Consider the following 20,640-nt stretch of genomic DNA (forward strand, 5'->3'; position numbering starts at 1 on the left):
AATTTCCACCAATAAATTTCGCGCAACTTTTCCCCTTTTTGTTGGCTAGGGAGGGGGTGTGGCGTTTTCCTATTTGCTTTTGCCTCCCCCCTCCCCGCCGCTCTTCCCCGATAAGCGTACGAGAAAAGTTTCATTTGGGGCGCGTTTCAGCGGGGGCGGGGGAATCGTCGTTATATTCACTTACTTTTCTCCCAAAAGAAAAACAGAAAAACAGAAAACTGTTCGGTTCGGTTCTGTTCGGTACAGTGACATTTATTGTCCTCGATGCCATGCGATGCCATGCGATGCGATAAGTGACCATAAAAAGTGCCATTATCGGGGGAATATATATTGTAGTCGTCTCTTCCTTTCTTTCCGATTTCGATTTCGATTGCGATTTCCATTTCGATTACTTAATGAGTGCTAAGGTCCTGCTGTGGATCGCCGCACCCCCTCCCCCCAAAGGGGGCCCCCTCCCACGCACAAACGAGTGCCTATCTCCATAAGCAGCACAATTTATTTCAATCAAATTTAAAATGTGCAAATAAATCTTGGGGATATCTCGGGGAAAACCTCTTAAAGCTTAGCCACACAGCCCTCCCACCTCCCCACCCCCCTCGGGCCTCTGAGAGCCGGATATGAGGCGGCCATCTGATGAGCAAATCAAAAAAATTCTCGGGTCATTGTTTGGGGTGGGAGCAGGGGAGGGAATGGGGGGGGGGGATGTCGCTGTCGCAGTGCGCCTGAAAATGACATATAATAAATTTTTATTTGGCGCTTTATTAAATTTTATTTGCCCCGAACTATCCTCGAACATTGCTCTCTCTGTCTGTGGGTCGTCCATCCTTCTGTCTGCCATTCGTCTGGCGGTGGCCGCCCCATCCCCTCGAGCTCCTGCAGGGAGCAGGGGCCTTGGCTCGTCGCGGAAAAGGGCAAATTCATCAATTACTTAATATAATTACTTTTGGCTTTCGGATTATGCATACACACAGCGTCACAGAGGCAGGGAGAGGGGTAGAAGGAGAGGGATTGGAGAGGACCAACATTAATACTTAATATAATAAATTGTAGCCAGTCGGTGGGCCAGCGGCATCGGCATCGGCATCCACGAGAGCCGTCACCCCTTGCGGCAGGAACCTCCCTCTGCCTCTGCCTCTGGCTCTGGCTCTACGGCTATGTGCTTCGCTCCCCATTTATTGCATATTTTCTGTGGACGCCACGCAACGCAACGCAAAAACAGAAACCAAAACACTGCTACTCCACCCGCTGTTCCTCCTCCGCCTCCTCCTGCTCCTAGTCCTGCTCTGTCTGGTGGTCCTCGTCCTGGAGCAGGAGCTGGAGCTGGAGCTGGAGAACTGCAACTCCATACACGCAATTACCAGTAGCTCTGATGAAATTAACGGCGCTGCCCGGCTACGGACACAGACACAGACACAGGCACAGACCGGAGAGCACTTTGGAAGGGAAACATTTCATGGACAGCCAGCAGCCGGCCAGCAGCAAGCCTCTATAGCCTGTTGGCCATTTTAATGGCTTTTAAAGTGCAGCAGCAACACCAACAGAGGGGGGAGAAGGAGTGGGAGTGGGAGTGGGAGGGTGTGGCAGGACTGGTGGCATGTGGGCTTAGTTGTCGTGGCAAACACATGCCCAGGATCTCGTAATAAATAAGTTTTCCCCGCCCAAAAAAAAAGAAAAAAAGGGACATGCGAATGCAAATGAAATGAAATCATATTCGAGTGTCAGCTCTTCTCAACCAGACCAGAAAGGGGGCACCCCCCCTCTCTCCACCCTCTCTCTGTCAAAGAGCTAATAAATCCTCGGATGCCAGGGAAAACTTTCGATCCTTCTGAATCTCAAAGGACTATCTAAAATCCATTAAAGCGGGAATTGCTAATCCGAATTAATATTAATATTTGTATTTATATTAATATTAATATATGCCAACACTTTGTGTAGTTTCCGCCCCCCCAATCCCCCCAGCCCCCAGTCCCCGATCTCCAATCGGTTTATCGCCCAATAAATTCCAGCATTTATGGGCTCCCCCTGCCCCCCGACCCTGTATAAATTGTCATAATTTTAACATTTATTCAGTTAATATTTTGCCATTAAACCTCCGGCAGTGGTCGCCCCCCCCTGCCCCACCAACCACTTGACTTTTGGCTGGCGGCAGTGGGGGGCTGGGCGTGGGGCAGGGGTGACCCCCGGGGAAAAAGTCAAATTGTAATATAATTAATTTGCCTGACAATTAGAGGGCAGAGCCGCCCACGCATAGAAAAACTATTAATTTCAGTATTAAAATTTTCCCCGATATACGAGAATATATCCAGAATACTGTCAAATCCATTTAACATTATCCTGGATGCTCATGCCGCTGCCACTGCCACTGCCGCTTCTCATATTTAATGGCCATTATGGCACACACACACACACACACACACACACAATTAAAACAATTAAATGCTGTAAAAATGTTAAAAATTGCTACAAAAACCACTCATAAATAATGCCCTGTTTTAGTAAGGAAAAAAAGCGACAACAAAAGCAACAGCAACAAACATGAATTATGACAATTATTGGCAATAACATTAAAGCAATATTAATTGACACGCCAAAAGCCCTGGGAACTGTAAATGTTAATGACAATTTTAATCGCATTTAATCTATTTACTGCTACGGTTGGAGGGGGCTGCCAGAGGGTGGCAAAGAGGGGGAGGAGAGTGCACGTTTCGTTTAAGAATTTCCACCCAAAGATGGATGTTCAGACAGGAATCAGAGGTACGATCCAAGGAAATAGGCAACAGGCGGTAGGCTCAGGCGCCATGAGTAAAGATGATCCAAGATGGTATCCAAAGGATATCCGTAGACGAACGCCTATTTGGAGGGGAAGCCGGGATCCTGGCTGTCTTGCGAGCATCTCCGATGGGCCCAAAGCAGCCACCGAAGACACCCGCCTAGGATCGGATGCGTGGTGGTGGTTCCGGTTCCTTAGTCTTGACACCATTTTATTTGATCAAATTGAACGCCAGCCTCCACCCGTCCGTCCGCTGGGCAGCCAATTGGCCAATTACCCAGACACCTGTGTCCTGGACGCCCTGTGCGTCCTGTGCGCCCCGTGGCCAGTTCTTTTTGCGGCGGCTCCTCGTTGTCGCCGTCAGTTGAACTTTATTAAATATAATGGCAAACCGATTTTTTGTTGTTCTTCGAAATGATTTTTATTAGTGCGGCGTTTATGGCGGAAAATCGCAATGCCACAGAGATGTGTGCGTGTCTGTTTTTATGCAGGTATTTTTCAGACACAAGCCAGAGAGCAAATAAAATATGCAGCGGAACACGCGGGGGTGGTGATGGCGGGGGGGTCTGGCCATGGTTCATTAAGTATGCGCCATGTGGCCGGACGAGTGCAGTGCGCTCGAAAGTATGCAATTGAATTTAAATATTGCAAGTGCATGCAGGATCCCGGCGAAGGAGGAGGGGAGCCAGAGGAGCCACAGGAGCCAGTGGAGCACCGAGCAGATATACGAGTGTTTGTTGTTTCTTTTGCGTTTCCGTTTCTGCTTTTTGCCGCCGCCGCCGCCGCCGCTGCCGCTGTGTGCTGTTCTGTTAATTAACACAAACTTTATTACAAAATGTCTGCCGCGCGGCAAACTTTAATGGCTCCTCCGCTCCGTTATGCTCCCCCTGCTGCCCCTGCTCCTCCGTCTGGCCACTCGCCTCGTATATGTATATCAACATAATGAAATTATAAGCGGTTTGATTTTAATATAAATTACTTTTTATGAGACAATAATTGATGTCCGACCTGCCGGCTGCCGTTTAATGATTAAATGCCAGCGCACATCTTTTTTTGGGGGGCTGCAGTGGGGGGTTCTCTGAGAGAGAGAGGGAGAGCGCAGAGAGCTGTCTTTCTAGCCATGTCCGTGGCAGGAATACAACGACACTGACACCGACACAGGACACGGGACACAGGTACAGGACATTGGCAGAAATTAATTTCAATTAAAGGCGATAAGGCTGACAATGTTTATTGACTATAAAATAGGCAAAAAGGCAAAGGGTCGGGCCAGGCAAAGGGGGACAGCAGAAAATAATACAAATAATAATAATAACTGTGATAAAAACAACGTTTGCTGTAATTTCATTTAAATGCATTAAAATGATAAAGAACGAAAGCCACACGGGCATCCAACAACAACAAAAACACTCAAATGTGCAAATAAACAATAAGGTAAAAAAAAAATGAACAAAAAACAGAGATGCAACAGCCATAAATATGGCTGCGCTTTACAGTTCATTAAATCGAAAACAAAAGGCCCAGCCCCAGTCCCAGCCACGGCCCCCCCCACTGCCCAGCCCCAATCCCAGTATTTATATATATTTATTTTTATTTTTATTTGTATAAGTATTTTTTTGTTTGTACTTTTTACCTTTTGCCGAACCAACAAGCAAACACATTTAAATACGTAATTAAAATATATATATTTATTTGTTATTTTTTTTTTCCTGTTGTATTTTTTGTTCGCGCATTTATTGCATTGCATTTAATGCTGGCTTTATCGCAATTATTGTTATTAGTTTTCCGAAAGCGGGTTTCCACAGTCCGTCCCCCACCCCCCCCCCCCCTTCCCCCCTTAGGCTGATTAAAATTTCAAACCGGAAAGGCGGAGGCTGCCGGAGAGAGTCCTTCTGCGAATTAAATGGGAATTTACGCGCGTCGTAATTATAAGCAGCGCCCCCGCCCCCTCAAGTATGCAACAAACTCCGACACACACACGGAAGAGAGCAAGAGAGCACAAATAAGGCACGTAGCAGTGCTCTCCCTCCCGCCCTGCCTCTCTCTTGTAGCTTCTTTGGAGCGTCGAACAGCAGTTTAATTGGTCTAAAAATTGCACGTCAACGTAGATAAATTTTTATTTGAAAAAGTTTATTAAACATTTGCATTGCCCAGGCACCTCACGTAGCCCCCGGGGCTAGATGCCCCTCCCCGACTGCCCCTGCCCCTGTCGATGCCCCTGCCCCTGCCCCATGCAGTTGTGTGACGTCGTTCCTGGCCATTGGCGTTTTTATTGCCAACTTTTTTACAGTTGCCTTTTGGCATTGCCATCTCCCTTTCGTCTCTGTCTCTCTCTCTCTCTCTCTCGCTGTCTCCGTCTCTTTTTGTTTGCGAATTTCTGTTATTGAAAAAGTTTTTGCGTTTTTTGTCAAAAATTATATGCAAAAGTTTTGCTTTGTAATTACATGCAGGCCAGTCCGCAGGACCGCACTAAAAGTCCAGGGACACTCCACAACACACGGACACATCCTTGGCCAGGAGCCGGGAGCGCCGGGGGCGACGGGGGCGCCGGGAGCCATGAATTGTTATCCTTACGTGTCCAATTACATGTGTGCGAATGCTGATTGGCGACACAAAATGTTGATTGGAAAGGGGGCGGCGAAAGGGGGAAGGGCGGGGGGGGCGGCGAAAGGGTTGCGGGAGAGACAAGCTCCTCCAGTCGCTGGCATAAAATTTAATCTAAAACAATATTTGAACGAGGCAAACAATCAAAATACAGAGCGAGAGGGAGAGGGAGAGAGCGAGAGAGAGAGACAAACGGTAAAGGTAAAGCTAGAGCCACACCCCCGCCCGACGCTACACTATTAAGCCCCGGCATTAAGCGACTAACGGCAAACAAACCAAAACCAAAAGCAAACCCAGCCCCAACCCCAGCCCCAGCCCCAACCCCCAAACGGGGTGCCCCCCTTGGCCAAACAAAGACCAATGCTCGGGAAAATCTTATTTATGCTGCGAAAACTGAAACTGTTATCAAATAATTTATTCGTCTCACCTGCAACAACAAATTAAGTTTTGTTTTCCCACCCCCACCCCACCCCGCCCCGCCCCCTCCGTCCACTGTGCGGAAAACAAGAAGGAAAACAAGGAGCCAGGGGGGAGGGGGGAGCGTCCAGGAGCCAGAACAAAGGAGCGTAATCCACGTGCCTCGCCACTTTCAACTCATTAACTGCCCGCCCGGGCCATTAAAAGACTTATTTTCACACTTGCATAAACTCATTTAGAGCCAGAACTGTAAAAGGTGGCAGCATCCCGAGCAGCATCCCATCCCCAAAGTAGTGTGGGGAGGGGGGTCGGTGGAGGGGGGGGGGATGGAAGCAGTCGACGGACACCTTATCACACGGCACGTTGCCTGCGAGCGCATCGTGACATAAAATTAATGCCCAACCGACAATTTTAATCGGCAACAGTTTTTGTCTTGAGTTATAGCAGCGAGACGGAGCACGACCAGGGAGCAGGACTCCCAGGACAACCGTCTCAAGACTCCACCCTCCACTGGGGTGGGGGTGGAACGGAGGGGGTAAACTTTGCTGCAAAGATTTTACCAACTTTTTTTGGGCGGGGGGGGAGGGGAGACACACAACAGACACACAAAGACAAAGAGAGAGAGAGAGACAGAGTGGAGTCAGCCGGATGCGTATATTTAAAACTTATTAAATTGCTATAATTTATACGACTTATCTGGCCCCGAGGGCTGCTCCAGCAGGGCGGCGGGGGAGGCGGAAAATCTCACTCGCTGCACGGGCCACGGGCCACGGGGCGGGGAGTGGAGAGGAGAGGAGAGGCAAGGGCTGGGCAATTAATTTACATGCAAATCGTGCCGAAAGTTGCTTCCCCCGTGCCGCATTCCGCCTTAAAGCAGGCCAGGGATACGCCGGATACGAATGGTTACGGATTCCGACTGGCAGGCACTCGGAATAGGTTTTAAAGCCGCGACTCCGTCCACTCCACACACTTGATTAGTGCTCGAGGCGGTACGGAACGGCACTGGGTGCTCCGGTGCTTCGGTGCTTCGGTACTCCGGTGCTTCGGTACTCCGGTACTCAGGTCGCCTGCTGTGCGCCGCCTGCTCGAAACAATATGGCGACGAGGACGGCGACCCTTTTTTTGGAGGCACGAACGTCGACAGGTTGCCGCATCGTTAGAGCCAAGACCCAAGGCCTTTATTGTCCTGTCTGTCTGTCTGTCTTGCTGCCTTTTGCGCGCCTAACAAATTGCGGAATTTTTTGTTTGTGTGATTTATCGTGCAACAACAACAGCAGCAACAGCAGGCAGGAAGAGCGTGAAACGATGGGCGCACATTAAACATTTAGTAATGAGTTTAAAGTTTTAAATGGAATTTTTGATTATAAGCCAGAGAACAACAAAAGGGATAGACGGCCAACAGCCAAGAGCCAAGAGCCAGACATACGCGGCAATTTGCCGGCCACTTACGTCTGTAATTACCAGCAGTCCTTGCAGCCAGGACGGGGCCTAGAAGCCACCCAGTTCTCTGCCGTTTGTGCATTATGTCTAAAACATATTAAACCACAGCACAGCCCACCGCCGACCCCTGCCCCGCCATGAATGCGGGATTAGATGGTGTAGTGGATGTGACAGTTTACACTTTTTGTCTACCCGTCGATGGGGCTTTCATTTTGCCACGGCCTCGTCTTGGTGGTGACGGTGACGGCGGCCTTTATCGCATTTCCTTGCCCTACATTTGCAACCCCCGAAACGCCGCCAGGCCCTCCCATTGTCAATCCATCATAAGACCCTTTTCTGGCATCTCCTTCTGCCGTTTATGGGCGCAGGAGGGCTCAGCCCAAAGACACAAGACACAAGGCACAAGAAACAACCCCATCAAATTCCAGAGCAAATCTTTTGAAATCCCAACACTTTGTTCAAACATATAAACCCAGATCTTCTTCCTGCTGCCACGGCTGCCACTGCTGCATCGGCTCCTCTTTTGGGGGGTTTTCTTTTCAATTTCGTTGAGACGCAGGGCCATTAAACGCTTTAAAATCAACATCAACACCGATGATGATGACGACGGCGACGACGACGTCGACAGGGGCAATAAAGTCGACCCAAAAATTGCTTCCTCTGCACATAAAACTCTGCCCGTCCTTCCGTCCTCCCGTCCGCCTGAAATACCTTCACACGAAGAGCGGATCGTCGGAGCAGAAGGGAGTGAAGCGACTGGCGAGGTCTCTGCAAACAAATGCGGTAAAAGTAAACGAAACACTTTGCCATCCCAGGGCCAGGCCCAAGCCCAAGCCCAGTGCCAGGCCCAAGCCCATTGCCAGGCCCAGTCCCAGTCCCAGTCCCTGGTTGGGGATGTGGATGGGGCACCACCGGGGTCCCCTACCCACTTAATACTTAAATGCAAACGTGTAAATTATGTGATTTTTCCCCGGCGGCCATGTTTGTTTGCAAACTCCATTACCAACATGGCGGGAGCTTCCTCCCTGACTAAACCCGTTACCCCTGCCCCCCCCCGTGCCCCACTACCCACTCCCCCATTCACCTGTTTGTTTCGAGCAATCGTCGCGCTCTCCAACCATTAAAATGCGAGAACGGAGAAGCACAGAAAAAACAAAACAACAAAAAAGACCGACTGGGATACCCCTTTATGCGCCTTTATGCGCCTTTATGTGTTTTGCATGTACTTTTATTTGATTGTCGCACGCTTTGGCGCCCCCAAACAGGGGGGCCCCCGGCCTGGGGGGACAGTGGCGGTGCCGGTGGCGGTGGCACTGTTTTTTAGTGCTCAAAATATTAGCAAATGTTCATTAACGGCCATGCAAATTGGTCGGCAGGTCGGACCACCACACCCCGCTGGGAGGGGGGGAGGGGGTCATTACTCAAAAAGTACTTAACACACAATTGTTGCGTGGGTCGGAGGTCTGCAGAGACGGGGTGGGGTGGGGGAGGGGAACTAAATATTGAATCCCCATATTTGGGGGAAGAAAAGTTGCCCGATTCTTTGGTGCGTCTTTTCCACACTTGAGAATGATTTTTAATTACAAGAAGAGGATTTTCCATTGGGCCTATATTTGGGTCCTTTTCGTGGGCGCTGGCGTGGGCGTGGGCGTGGGTGGGGGCGTGGAACGAAAACCCCCAGAGATGCCAGCCCAGCGGTCCGGAAAGCCAATTAAAATGAAATCAAGCCACACTCCCCCCTTCCCGGCCGTTGCCTTCTTCGGTGTTTATTGGACTACAACACCTAAGAGACCCCACACACACACACACAGACACACACACAGGCACACATGCATAATGGAAATGTGTATAAATTTGTAATTTTAATATTATTAAAAATGTTAAATTGCACGCAGCATAAATCAGATTCTAGCGAGCAGGAGAGAGCGTCAGCTTGTTGCTGCCTCCATTTGTGGCGCAGAGAGAGCGAGGAGGGGGGGGGGCTGTGACACACACGTAAATGTACGAGAGGGTGCCACATTATACAGTAACCATTATTGCCAGCTGCGTTGGCCACACTATTTATATTTTTATTGTTTTTACTGCCTGCCACCCCTGCCATTCCCCCCTGCACCCCTTGCACCCCTCACCAGCCCCACTCCCTTCGCCTTTTGCTGTCGCTGGCTGGCGGCTGGCGGCTGTGTGTTGTTTTAATTTAAGCGATTTACGTTCGGCCGCAGGCTTTATTCCAAAATTTTGCATACAATGAAATGAAATGAAATTAATAAACCGAAATGTTTTATGTGTCCTGCCTGAGTGCCTCCTGCGTGCTTCCTGCGTGCCTCCTGCCTGCCACTGATTTATTGTACAATGTAATGTTCAGGTTAATCCGACGAAGAGGAGTTCATTGGAATCCAATTCGATTCGATTGCAATTAAGCAGCAAATTTAGCGAACAGCAAACGCCCGCTTTGGGGGGAGTGGAGGGGGTCTTGAGGTTGCCTTGGCACAATCTCTGATGCCAAGGCCACCGATTGGGTCGTTAGCGAGGAAGATAAAAACATATTTGTGATCTATTTCAGCGATAAATTGACCCAATCGCTACCTCCCGGGCCATTTATCGTGGCATGTGGCATGTGGCATACTTTGTCGTGTGCGCCATTACGTTTAATGACCCCGTGCCTCGTTCTAGTACTCGTTCTCGTTCTCGTTCTCGTAGCACTTTCGTCTCATCTCAGCCTCCGCCAGAGAACACATTCACCGCTCTGCCATGCCCCTGCCCTGCCCCTTTCTTTCCTTCACTTTTTTTTTTTATTTTTAAAAGCATCTCCACCGCCCATTAACTTGTGTGAATTTATATCCAGTCATTGGAGTCCCCGACTACCGACTACTCTGACGGCTATTATGCGTTCGTTAATTATTCACACACACACACACACACACACACACACCACACACACACACAAATACCCGCATAGCCCAACCCCAGCCCACTAGCCACACGTTTCGGTCATAAAAAGCTCCTGCCCTGCCCTGCCCTGCCCAGCCCTGCCTGCTTCCTGCGATAACAGACACGCCCCCCCCTTAACGAGGCAACTAACTTTTCCAAAGAGAGACACAGAGAGAGAGAGGGGGGGAGAGGGAGTGAGAGATGAGAACTCTCAGCTTAACCTTTGCAAATGTCTCCTCTGGATTGTGGACTGTGGATCTCCTCCCTGGACATATCCGTGGCCCACTCAGGCGCGCAGGCACCCCCACATATGGAAAGATCTCTTGACATTAAATAAATCTAACATTCATTCCCCGATTACACACACACACACACACACACATGCACGATGCTTAGTGGGCATCTTTAATACTCATCCGCAAATGCATTGCCGTACATGGATGGATATACGGATACGGATACGGATATACATATACATACACAGATATACGAAAAAATGACGCAGACATTATTCACGCTATCATTGCGCACACACGGAGGCAGAGACAGTGAGGTGGGGGGAGGGGAGACTGGAATTCTGGGGAGGCCATATCCATTTTGGGTTAGCCCCGAAAAAGCGGCCAACAGGCAACAGCCGGGCCAAACTACGATATGCTCTCTTATGGCTTTCGTACGGCGGAGAGCGACAGAGAGAAGGGGAGCGAGGGTGAGGGGGAGAGGGAGATTCCTCCTTCCCGGTTTCGTTCTGCCAGAAATTACAACAATTTTTCGTAAAAGCGAACGTTTGTCACAGAGAGCAAGCGAATGATTTTACCCACACACACACACACACACACACACACACATACACGCACGCACGGCACACACACGCACGCGGTTATGCCACATGCCACACTGTGAATGTGGGGGCGGGGGTGTCTGTCTACCGCAAAATGTGTAACCGAGTCTGGCATTGATAGCAACATGCGTCCCCCCCCCGTCCCGCACCCACCAGCCCGTACTCCGTTCTCCGTTGTCCACTCTCCATTCTCAGGTCCAGTATATTGCGGATTAAACAAGCACGCATACTCGTAACCTCAAAAGTGACCGCCGCCTCGAAACTTTATTGCGTGAAAGTGAACCCGAGTCCGTGTCCGTGTCCGAGTCCGAGTCCAAAAGTTGGCCAAATCCGGATCCGGGTCCTTGTCCTCGGCTGAAGCAAAGACTCACTCAACGAACAGGACCAAGGCCTGCCGAAACCCATTTGATTTGTGTGTCCTTTCTTTAGCCATTCTCCCACCGTTCGCTGTCCGGATTTCCATTTCCTAGTCACTCTTTTGGGGCCGGGGCCCTGAACTCCATTTAAAGCCGCTCTCCCCCAGCGGCCGCTCCATGTCACATAATCGAATTATCATCATGGCATCAACAAATGATTTCAACTTATGCTCCCTTCGCTCGTCCTCGTCCTCGTCGTCGGTCCGGTCCGGGTCGGTCCTCCTGCTGGGGTCGCCTGTCGCCTGTCGCTGGCGCTGTCACCGCTTTTGGCTGTCCCGCGGCGTTGCCTTTTTTCACTTCACTTCACCACATCCACAGCCATTCAAAGCAGGATCCTCTGCTTTTTTTTCCCCCGTTTGCTAGCGTTTGCTCCCGCTTGCTCCCGTTTTGCCAACGTCATTGTCGCTGGTCATTTTCCCTGCTTATTTCATCCATTCATTCGTTCATTCATTCGTACGCTCGCTGGTTCTCCCGTTCGCCCGTTCCTCCGCTCGCCCGTTCCTCCGTTCACCCGTTCCTCTGTCCCTGCGTTTCGTTGGTTTCATTTCATTTCGTTTCGTTTCTTTTCGTGTTTTTTGTTTTTTTTTTTTTGTTGTTTTTGTAGCAGCTTTGTTCCCCCCGACCGTCGACCGTCGACCGTTGTCCGTCGTCTCGTCGTCGTTTGTTTGAGGTTATGTTGAATGTCAGTTTGTTATCCTTGTGCAAATCCTTTTATACAAATGAAATTTGCGCCAAATGGCGATAAGCAAAATACAATAGTGTGCGGAAGGTCCGCACAATCGCAGACCCCAGACCCCAGACCCCCAGACATGACCGCCCTGCGGTTTCCAAGAGAACCGAGTTTAAGGATGACCATGCCAGAATTTGGTGGGATTTTAATGGATTCCATTGCCATTGCCATTGCCATTCCATGCTAACGAGTGACTGCATTTCGTCTGTTTGAATTGATAACTAATCCGAGACCCTTCCCGCTCTCTATCTCTCTTTTGCAGACATCAACAAGGGCTCTCCCATCGATTTCAAGAGCGGCTCGGCCTGTTCCACACCCACAAAAGACACACTGAAGGGCGGATACGAGCGCAGCACTCAGGGAGGAGGCTGCAGAGGGCCGGTCTTGCCGCCGAGCGTCATGAACGGACTGCCGTCGCACCACTACTCGGCGCCGATGAACTTCCGCAAGGATCTGGCCGCCCGCTGCTCGTCGTCCTGCATGATCGGGGCGTTCACAGCACTGTGCGTGGCCATCCTGCTGGTGGTCCTGCTGAGCATCACCGGAGTGGTGAACTGGTCCCATCCGGCGCCCTGCACCGTTCTAGTCGGCAACGAGGCCTCCGAGGTCACGGCTGCCAAGAGCACGAACACGGACCTCTCGAAACTGCACAACTCCTCGGTACGCGCCAAGAACGGACAAGGCACTGGAACCGCACAAGGCCAAGGACTCGCCGGAGGCGCTGGCGGAGGATCATCGGGGGCCGCCGTCACGACGGCCACATCGAACAGCGGAACGGCCCAGGGACTGCAGTCGACGTCCGCCTCCTCCGCAGAGGCCACGTCCTCGGCGGCCACCTCATCCTCGCAGTCCTCCCTGACGCCTTCGACGTCGCTCTCCTCATCCCTGGCGAATGCCAATAATGGAGGTAATTATGCACAACTTTTAATTATTTTTAAATGAGTTTTCGCAAGTTTCGTAAGACACCAAGAGGCTGGGAGAGGCCTCAGTGGGAGAGAGAGAGAGAGAGAGAGAAAGAGAGAGAGAGACACTCAAGACGTCGGGGTATTTAGCGTTTAGCGCCCTCTGGCGGAGACAAAAAAGTTTATTGTTTTTGTAGGTTTTATTTTTTTTCGCTTAGTAGACAGGATCCTGAATACTGGATACTGGGATACTGGATACTGGATCCTGGGATAGGGATAGGGATTATTTGAATGCCGGCTTCATTATATCTCGGAACGCCCTCTCCCATTTCTTTCAATTAAAGTTCAAGTTGAGTGCGTTCCTGGGGATTTGCCGGGCTAAAATATTGCATTAATTACTTTTTTGAATTGACAGCAAGACAGAGCCAGACACAAAGACAGAGAGACAGAGAAACAGAGCGAGAGGAGCAGATGCTCAAGGGAGACAGGGGGAGAGATAGAGACAGTTGAAAGTTTTGTATGGGCTGTGTCGGAGGCAACTGTACCCAGACAGGGCTCGGCTTGAGAGCGACACGCGATAAGACAGCGATAGGAATAACATTTGAGTGCGTCTCTACTTATTTTCCAAGATAAAAACATGGCCATGGCCTTGCCACTGTGTACAGTGCGTTTCGTGGCTCGTAAGAGTCGAAATATTTAGCTATTATTTGTTCCATGACTGTAGGATTGAGGGTCCAAGGGTTCTGTATCTGTATCTTGTCACACGTGTGGCACTCAGCCGTCAGCAGTCGACAGTCAGTCGGCAATGGAGCTGTCAGAAGTCGACATCAAACGCTATCCCCCCTCTCTCTCTCTCTCTCTCTCTCTCGCAGTCGGCAGACTGGAGTTTAGCTCTGGGGCCCTAAATATAGCCCCCGTCGCCACCTGTCGTCTGTCAGCCGGTGAACTAGCTCGAAGCTAGACAACTGGGATTGAATTAAAAATACATTTTACGCTTAATTTAAAGGGCGTGGGCCTGGGGTCTAACCGCAAGAGGGGTTCAACGGTGCCTCCTTCGTACAGGCTAAAAAGTACAGTACGGTACAGTGTACAGTGTACTGTGTACTGTGTACAGTGTACGAACCTCTGTCTCGATTCGATTTGTTCGTTCTCTTTACCTTTACTTTTACCTTTACCTCTCTGCCTTTACCTTTAGCTGTAGGAAGAGCAATGTCAACGCTTCTGTCAGTCAGTGGGGCAGGCGGTGAGCGACATCGACATCGACATCGACGAAGTTTAATCGGGGGGTTTGAGGAGCAGCAGGATGGCAATGGCAATGGCGCTGCCGATGACGATGATGATGTGGCGGCTACAGACGTTTCAGGAAGTTTCAGCAACTTAATTACTAGCGAAAGCCTGGACCTGGACCTGGAGCAGGAGCAGGCTGAAAATGTCCCGCCCGGCATTGCGACAGAGCCGGCGAGGACAGGGCAAAGTAATTACGATAAAACTTTGCCCAAATTCGATAGCGTATTGAGTGCCCAGCCCCAGGACGAAGGCTTTGTGGACGACATCAGCGACTATGTCTATGAAGATGAGGCTGAGGACGAGGCTGAAACTGAAGCCGAAGTTACGGCTGAATCGGAGACGGTGACAAATACGGAGAAGGAGTTCCAGAGGAGGCCCAGAAGCGAGCAACAATTTGGCAAATCATTAAACAGCAATTTACGGAGCGCGGCCAAAACGATGGTCAAAAAGAGGACAAAATATGACTTGAAGATGGAGACGGAGGTGGAGATGGAGCAGATGGTGGAGGAGCATCTCGAAGAGACCAGCGATACCATTGAGATGACAACGGAGATGGCGCGGGAGCTGGATCTGAAGCTGGAGGTGGAGCCCAGCACATTTGTTGCTGTTATTGATGACGATAATCAAACTGACAACAGCAGCTCAGGAGCGCCGGCGCCGGAGACGGGCACAGAGACGCTTTTGAGGAGTGACACCGATGACATTGTTGAAATCAACACCCAGCCAGGACGAGCCGAGAGCCAGGAGCAGCAGCAAACGAGGCAAAGACAAAGCACCCTCCTCATCGCCGCCGCCTCATCCGCAAGCATGCCTGCCAAGGAAAATGATTTTCAAATCAGTGGGCAGGATGGGGAGGAGGATGGGGAGGAGGAGAAAGAGTCTGGGGAGCCGCAGCAGGAGAAACCTGCCATTGATGATAACAATAATGAGCGTGATTTAGCTGACAACTATGAGGTAGCCGGGGAGGAGGAGACGCCGCCCGCACAAGGTATAAATCAATCCAACTGCCATGCCAGTGAGATGGAATTACGCTCAGGAAGAGTCCTTACAGTGGGCTCATCTTGGCAAGGATGTGGATCTTGTTGGATCCCAAAGCGGAGAGAGAGAGAGAGGCAGAGAGAAGGAAGTGGTTGCGAGGGAGGTTTTTTGTGAAACTAAATTGTGTAAAATTAATACTTATTATCAGGTGGGGATATCCCACCAAGAAGGATCTCCCTTCAAGACACTTCCTTCTCACGTGCTTTCGCACAAAATTAGCCATACAGAAGGACCCTTCCTGAGCCAGAGTGCACCACTCGTGGCACTCGTACATTTTATTGATCTTAATTTCGATACAAAGGCAGGGCGACTGAGGAGAACCGCGAGGAGCAACCATCATCGCCATCTCCACAGCCACTGCTACCACTTCCAACACTAGGAACAAGTCCGAGCATCTCCGACCTAATGCTGAACGATGCCTCCCCCTTTGAGGAGGATGAGGACATTGACATAGTAAAACTGGATGAAACTCTCAGCTCCAATGAAGAGGAGGTTTACAAGACGGCCAGCAAGGAAGAGCCAGAGCTGAAGCCAGAGCTGAAGCCAGAGCTGAAGCTGAAGCCAAAGCCAAAGCCAAAGACAGAGGCGGATCATCCTGAGGCTGTCAGGGAGAACGAGGTGCTCAAACAGCAGGCGGACAACGAGGACAACGAGATACCCGTCCATCTGAAGCCGCTCAAGCCGTACGTGAGTGAGCGCATTGATCAGCCCGGCAGACGCATCTTTGTGAACCTGACGATAGCCACCGACGACGGCAGCGACTCCGTGTACACCCTGCACGTGGAAGTGCCCACGGGCGGGGGCTCGCACACCATCAAGGAAGTGTTGAGCCACGAGCAGAGGACGCCCCAGTCCCAGTCCCAGTCCCAGCACCAATCCCAGCCGGCGGACAGCAGTGCGGACAACAGCTGTGTCCCGGAGCCACCGCCTCGCATGCCCGACTGCCCCTGCAGCTGCCTGCCCCCCACCATGCCCGTGTACATGGACGAGAACGTTGACATTGACTCTGCTCCAACAACGACACCGGGGACCATTTTGAGTGTCGGTGCCCCCCAGCCCCAGCAGAGACCAAAAGAAGAGTTTGACGCTGGGACTGAGGATGGGGTCGGTGACGGTGACGGTGACGGGGACACTGACACGGGGGGACCAATGCCTGCCACATCCGCTGCGCCCAGCAACGCTACTAACCCCCCCGCTAGCCACCCCGCCACCGAGCTCGATAACAACATTGCCGCCTCCTATACTGAACCGAGTGTTGGTGCAGGTGCAGGTGCAGGTGCTGGTGCTGGTGCATGCCCCGATGTAATGCCAATACTCATACTGGAAGGTGAATTGTGCTCACAGCATTCGTTGCTAACCCCTGGCCCAGCTTTCGACTAACCAGCAATCGACTAACCCCGACTAAACGCTGTACAGAATACTAACTCTAGTCTAAGGCTTCTTACTAAACTCAATCTGAATCACTCCTCATACTGTTCCCCGCATTTGAATGTACAAACACAACCTTCAAGCATGAATATCTGGCATCGCATCAGAATCAGGCATCAGCATCTGGTCATCCACTAACAAAGAGGGGGATCCCCAGCTCCATTCATTGAGGGGGAAGCCAGCGAACCGATGGGACTAGGCTAAGAACTGTACAAAGTCCCCAGCCCCAACTACTGCCTACTACCCTGCCACAATAAATATATATCATGTGTATTATACTATATATCTCATACTTGTATACTTGAAAGAGAAAGACCGAATCGTTGACTAACCCGTGTATCTGTCTACTCTTTGTCCCGCCTCTCATCCCATTATTGCCCAAAAAATTGCGATTGCTTTTGCGTTGCGTTTGCGTTTGCTGCACCTGAAGGAGCCCGCACCTTCCCGGCACGCAGCTTCCCACCGGACGGCACCACCTTTGGCCAGATAACGCTCGGCCAGAAGCTGACCAAGGAGATCCAGCCGTACAGCTACTGGAACATGCAGTTCTACCAGTCGGAGCCGGCATACGTCAAGTTCGACTACACCATACCACGCGGAGCCTCGATCGGGGTGTACGGACGCCGCAACGCCCTGCCCACGCACACCCAGTACCACTTCAAGGAGGTGCTCAGCGGCTTCAGCGCCAGCACACGCACGGCACGAGCTGCTCACGTAAGTAGTGCGCATCCACCTTGGGCTAATACATATACTAACGCTTTGGTTCTCTTTCAAATCACATATCGCACATCACATGTCGCACATCATATGTCGAATCACGTCATTTGCTCGCCTGCTCGCCTGCTTGGCCCGCCGTGCAGCTGTCCATAACGCGGGAGGTTACACGCTACATGGAGCCGGGTCATTGGTTCGTCTCGCTCTACAACGATGACGGGGATGTGCAGGAACTGACCTTCTACGCGGCCATAGCCGAGGACATGACCCAGAACTGCCCGAACGGGTGCTCCGGCAACGGGCAGTGCCTGCTGGGGCACTGCCAGTGCAACCCCGGCTTCGGAGGCGACGACTGCAGCGAGAGCGTCTGCCCGGTGCTGTGCTCGCAGCACGGCGAGTACATCAACGGCGAGTGCATCTGCAATCCCGGCTGGAAGGGCAAGGAGTGCTCGCTGCGGCACGACGAGTGCGAGGTGGCCGACTGCAATGGGCATGGCCACTGCGTCAGCGGCAAATGCCAATGCATGCGCGGCTACAAGGGGAAATTCTGTGAAGAAGGTACAGCCAGGATCCATTCGACTGTCTAGCTATAAGTGCTCGCACAATGTGCATATCCTTGTAAATTCGTCTTGACTAATCTTTGTGCATCTCCTTCCCAGTGGACTGCCCGCACCCGAACTGCTCGGGCCATGGATTCTGCGCCGACGGCACCTGCATCTGCAAGAAGGGCTGGAAGGGACCGGACTGCGCCATCATGGACCAGGACGCCCTACAGTGCCTGCCCGACTGCTCGGGCCACGGCAGCTTTGACCTGGACACCCAGACCTGCTCCTGCGAGGGCAAGTGGAGCGGCGACGATTGCTCCAAGGAGCTGTGCGACCTCGACTGCGGCCAGCACGGACGCTGCGAGGGCGATGCCTGCGCCTGCGACCCCGAATGGGGCGGCGAGTACTGCAACACGAAGCTCTGCGACGGCCGCTGCAACGAGCACGGCCAGTGCAAGAACGGAACGTGCCTCTGTGTGACCGGGTGGAATGGCAAGCACTGCACCATCGAGGGCTGTCCCAACAGCTGCGCCGGACACGGCCAGTGCAGGGTGAGCGGCGAGGGTCAGTGGGAGTGCCGCTGCTACGAGGGCTGGGACGGACCGGACTGTGGCATCGCACTGGAGCTCAACTGCGGCGACAGCAAGGATAATGACAAAGGTGAGACACACACAGAGGAAGGGGGAGAGGGAGAGAGATAGAGAGAATGGCAAGAGCGATTTATAAACAAATTTTCCACAGATGGCCTGGTTGACTGCGAGGATCCCGAGTGCTGTGCCAGCCACGTGTGCAAGACCTCCCAGCTGTGCGTGTCGGCTCCGAAGCCCATCGATGTGCTGCTGCGGAAGCAGCCGCCGGCCATTACCGCCTCCTTCTTCGAGCGGATGAAGTTCCTCATCGACGAGAGCAGCCTGCAGAACTACGCCAAGCTGGAGACCTTCAACGAGAGGTGGGTGCTTCCTGGTAGCCAGTTTGTCCTGGTTTTTTGCTCAGAGTTTTTTAGTTTACAACCGAAATCGAAGTCGCAAGGCTGTGTATAGTTTCCGCAATTGGCATTCAAATCGAATTCAAATCCCGTAAATCCCACCTTACGAAAGTCTAGCTGGATAAACCATATATCAAACAATATATGTATACCATCAAAGAACAAAAAACAAAAATAACAATAATAATCAAATAGTTTGCATAATTAATTGATTTTCTATGTTTAAATATTTACGTTTTTCGTTTTCGTGCCCTCGTCTAAAACAAATCCCCAAAATGAAAACATATCCCACCACAAACCAGAATCCCATTCAAAAATCTTGTAAATATGAATCCCTATATGTCCTTTGTTTACAACGAATCCCCCCATCTCCCATAAAGAATATACAGAAACATCCTAAGTTAGCGCATAAGTACCATATATCCACTAGGAGGTCGAAGAGTCGTTGCCGCGTTAGGTCTAAGTCAAGGTCCGCTTAAGGTAGAGTTAACCAGTTAGAGCACCCTTCACAAAGGGCCATCGCATATCGCATCGGAATCGAACCGAGCCGAGCTAAACCCTTGTGGAGGGATCTGGCGATTTCGGTATGATCGAAACCAACTGCGCTAGGGCCAACGCCAGCATCTGATGAGGCATCTAATGAGGCATCTGATGAGGAGCAGCAATTAACACAACACTTAACCAGACCATAGACAACCATGCTAATTCAATTATTTTCTCTCTGCTCTCTTTTCTTCTCAAACACGCGCTCCCTAAACCGTATTAATGTAATACTAAATTACTCCTGCTCTACTCGAAACTTACTACACTCGATACTACTACTACTACTACTCGATACTAACTACGCAAACGCCCACGCACACGCACCCATTACTCACACTCACAAAACACTCCACTCACTTAACCAAACCCGAACTATGCGTCTACTACGAATTCCAAATGCTTTGCATTAACTAACGAATGCTAATCGCTCTCGTTGCTCCATACTCGGTAAACGGTAATCGGTAATCTGTACTCGTTACTCGTTACACGTTACTCGTTGCTCAATTCGAATCGATATCGAAATCAAAATCAATAATACTAACAGCATTTTTTGGAATTATTTCAATGCAAGGTAAGCAAGCGAAAAGCGGTACTAAAATAATACTAAAAAAAAAACATACTACTCTACTCTACTCTACTACTAATTCTCAATGGTTGTTTGGTACACCTTATACTTATACTTAAACGTATATTTATACTTAAACTTATACTTAAACTTATACTTATACTTAAACTTATACTTATATCGTTACATTCGTTTCCACTCGCTATTTATTTCGAAAACTCGTTCATTTCCATTAACGTTCTTATCATTATCATTTCTTTGAAATATTGTAGTTTATTTTGGTTCCAATAGGCGCTCGGTTGGTTGGTAGTTTACAATATTTTAAGTTCTTTACGCTCCAGACAACCAGCAATATCAACCCAAATATCAACTATCAACCATCGAAGATATCAAATACCCAAACGAAGCGTTGATAAATACCATACTTTGGGTTCTTTAGTTGAACATACATGATATATGTCTAAGCTATCGATTCATTCGAATTGAATCG

At 50.5% G+C, this 20,640-nt stretch overlaps 1 protein-coding gene across 6 annotated transcripts in view; it reads left to right on the top strand.

The window, feature by feature from the left end:
* Window positions 1–20,640, top strand: part of Ten-m (teneurin transmembrane protein Ten-m) — a 141,298-nt gene that overhangs the window by 111,952 nt on the left and 8,706 nt on the right. For 2 of the 6 annotated variants that reach the window (XM_033384311.1, XM_033384312.1), the window contains 5 exons: window positions 12,406–13,050; window positions 17,229–17,512; window positions 17,659–18,070; window positions 18,172–18,717; window positions 18,799–19,006. In XM_033384311.1, the coding sequence (XP_033240202.1) occupies window positions 12,406–13,050; window positions 17,229–17,512; window positions 17,659–18,070; window positions 18,172–18,717; window positions 18,799–19,006 (2,095 nt within the window). Of the gene's footprint in view, window positions 1–12,405; window positions 13,051–14,240; window positions 15,321–15,671; window positions 16,698–17,228; window positions 17,513–17,658; window positions 18,071–18,171; window positions 18,718–18,798; window positions 19,007–20,129; window positions 20,157–20,640 lie in introns of all 6 variants that reach the window. The other 4 variants (XM_033384308.1, XM_033384309.1, XM_033384310.1 and 1 more) reach the window with 4 other exon arrangements.

The sequence above is a fragment of the Drosophila pseudoobscura genome, chromosome X (assembly GCF_009870125.1).
Source record: "Drosophila pseudoobscura strain MV-25-SWS-2005 chromosome X, UCI_Dpse_MV25, whole genome shotgun sequence".
In the NCBI taxonomy this organism is placed as follows: Eukaryota; Metazoa; Arthropoda; class Insecta; order Diptera; family Drosophilidae; genus Drosophila; species Drosophila pseudoobscura.